The following is a 2,376-nucleotide window of genomic DNA, read 5'->3' as shown; positions in this document are numbered from 1 at the left end:
TAAATAGATGGATTGAAGATAGATAGATAGATAAATAGATAGATTAAAGATAGATAGATAGATATGCGATGAGAATGGCCTCACTCCCAAGAGCTTACTTCTCTCAAGTGAGATCTTGTATCGCCTTAGTGAGCATTGCGAGGAAACAACGGACCATATGCATCTATAGTATCATGTGAACGTACAGCTAATATATTCAAATGGATTTGGAACGTTCAGGAGGCGTTTATCTATTGTCTAGTCTACAGAACCTCGAAGAAGCGAAAGGAAGCGACTACTGATATGTGAGAGAAGAGAGAAAAACTTAAGCCGTAGAACTGCTCTTCTTACCAGGAAAGGAAGTGTGCTGTCTGATGGATACTTTTTCTTCCGGGGAGGTGGGGAAGAGAGAGAAAGAATAGGCGAGGATGATAGAAGCTCTGTCAATTTCTTCTCCACAAGATGAAGAGGAGAGACGATATTTGCCTCTCTGCTTGGTCGCAAGAAGACGGCTTGAATGGCAGCGGTAGAGAAGGGTATCACGAAGCCTCGCTAAGACCCGTGAAGAGACAAGGTGCGCTGGAGAGAGGGAGAGACAGACCGACCCTACGTCTTACGATAGCTCTTTTTTCTGCATGCCTTGCCTTCATGATAATAGTCATGTTCTTGAGCACGTGTGAGCAAATGGAATGGCTCAGCAACGAAGTCTTTCGACGGGGGTGAAGATGAGGAGGAGGAGGAGGCAGCTTATGAAATTCCAAGCTAGCAAGTAGGTTTGGGGTAGAGCAGACACACACTCCCCCCTTCCCCCCCTGAGGTGGACGTGTTTGTCTCACGTTCTTCGGTAGGGTTGGTGGCCATTGGGACAATGAAGCGATGGAAGAGAATTGTCGCGTGGATTCCTATACTTCATCCAGTTCAGCTGCTCCGTTTCATCTTCACTTCTCAGGTGTCTACGCTGCCAGAGAAGACGGGGTGGCTATGAGCAGCACGACGGCGAAACTCCTTTCTTGTCTCTTCAATGAACTGCTTTCATCTCATCGCTAAGATCTCCTATTTGAAACACAAAAGAAAAAAAACCAATGACCACTGCGAAGCGAATGACTGTGAAGCGTAGAGAGAGTGAAGTTGACGGTGTTCAAACATTAAGGGCATTGTGTTAGTAATATAGAGTGGATCAGTAGGATAGGATGTTTGAAAGGCGTTTATAACGCTTACAGGGGCGACAGACCATGATAAATTTAGAAACGAAGCGTGAAAGAAACGTGCGTGAAAAGGTAGAAAGCTTTGTCAGAAGTGGGATTCGAACCCACGCCCTCGCGGACTACGACCTGAACGTAGCGTCTTAGACCACTCGACCATCCTGACGGGAACAGAACCCTCAGACCTCCTCTACTTGTTAAGGAAAGCCTGCACTATTCCAGTTGCCTCGTTCCTACTTGTTGCCAGAAAACGTTTTTTCTTCTGTCGTCTGGAGAGACAAGCATCGTTCCACCTTCATCAGGACTGTGACCGACACGGGACGTCTTGGCGTTCTCGTTTTCTCATGCGCGGACCGATAGCCAGAGGCTCTGGCAGCTTCAGATTCAAAGAACAGGCAGACATACAGTCCCTGACATTTCGGCACCTGGAAAGAAAACTGATTTCGCTGGTTGGCGTAGATAAGGAAGAAAAACCTAGGCCCGGACGTTGAGTTGCCTGGGATTCCTACGCGGGACGGAAGAGGAAGCGCAGCTTTCATACGTAACTTCTGGTTTGTTGCTGGAGTTATCAAGCCACTAACGGGGGGGTCACTCATCTTTTGAGCTTTGAAGACGGCTACGCCGGCTGGTGGAGGAGAGACTCTTTGGAATACTGAAGAAGTGGATGATCGAGCGAAAGGGGAGTGTTAGCGATGGTGTGTGGGCCCGGGGAGGGCGAGGGGAGAAGACGAGAAGGCGTAGCGCGGCGGGGAGAGATAGCTGAAGAACAGAATGGATCACAAACGGCCGTAAAAGGTTTGTTATTGTGATGTTTTGAAGCAGCTGCAGAGCCGACGCAATAACGAAAGAGCAAAAGACAAAATTTGTGACTGGGACTCGAACCACCACCCGTGACGTGCGACCTGAGTGTTTGCGTCCCTCCTAGAGCCCATTCATCCGTTCTGCAAACCGAAATTGGCGTTCGCATCTTGTGTCACCAAAGCCTCACGTGGACGACAACGGCTTTCTGGACAGGCAAAGAGCCTGCAAGCTGGGAACTCTTCTTCCTAAGGACTCGCGAAATCTCAGGGTCGATCCAAAGGCGGCAGAGAGCTGCATCTGACACAGCAGACTGTCGTTGGCGACTCGCCAACGTGCATCGGCTTGCGTGTCGCTTCTGTACTCCGGTCATCCACCCCCTCCTCCAGAGTCTCGT

The 2,376-nt window shown here is 49.2% G+C and overlaps 1 protein-coding gene across 1 annotated transcript in view; it reads right to left on the bottom strand.

The window, feature by feature from the left end:
* Positions 1 to 1,996, bottom strand: part of CSUI_003821 (uncharacterized protein) — a 3,457-nt gene extending 1,461 nt beyond the window's left edge. Inside the window, exons 1-2 of the mRNA XM_068064016.1 lie at positions 1,419 to 1,996; positions 331 to 1,032 (exon numbers count right to left, since the gene is read on the bottom strand). Of these exons, the coding sequence (XP_067924010.1) occupies positions 1,023 to 1,032; positions 1,419 to 1,777 (369 nt within the window). The 5' untranslated portion in view covers positions 1,778 to 1,996 and the 3' untranslated portion in view covers positions 331 to 1,022. The remainder of the gene's footprint in view (positions 1 to 330; positions 1,033 to 1,418) is intronic.
* Positions 1,997 to 2,376: the final 380 nt, after the last annotated feature.

Source organism: Cystoisospora suis (assembly GCF_002600585.1).
Source record: "Cystoisospora suis strain Wien I chromosome Unknown contig_1724, whole genome shotgun sequence".
NCBI classification, from domain to species: domain Eukaryota; phylum Apicomplexa; class Conoidasida; order Eucoccidiorida; family Sarcocystidae; genus Cystoisospora; species Cystoisospora suis.
This window is presented reverse-complemented; position numbering and strand designations above follow the sequence as displayed.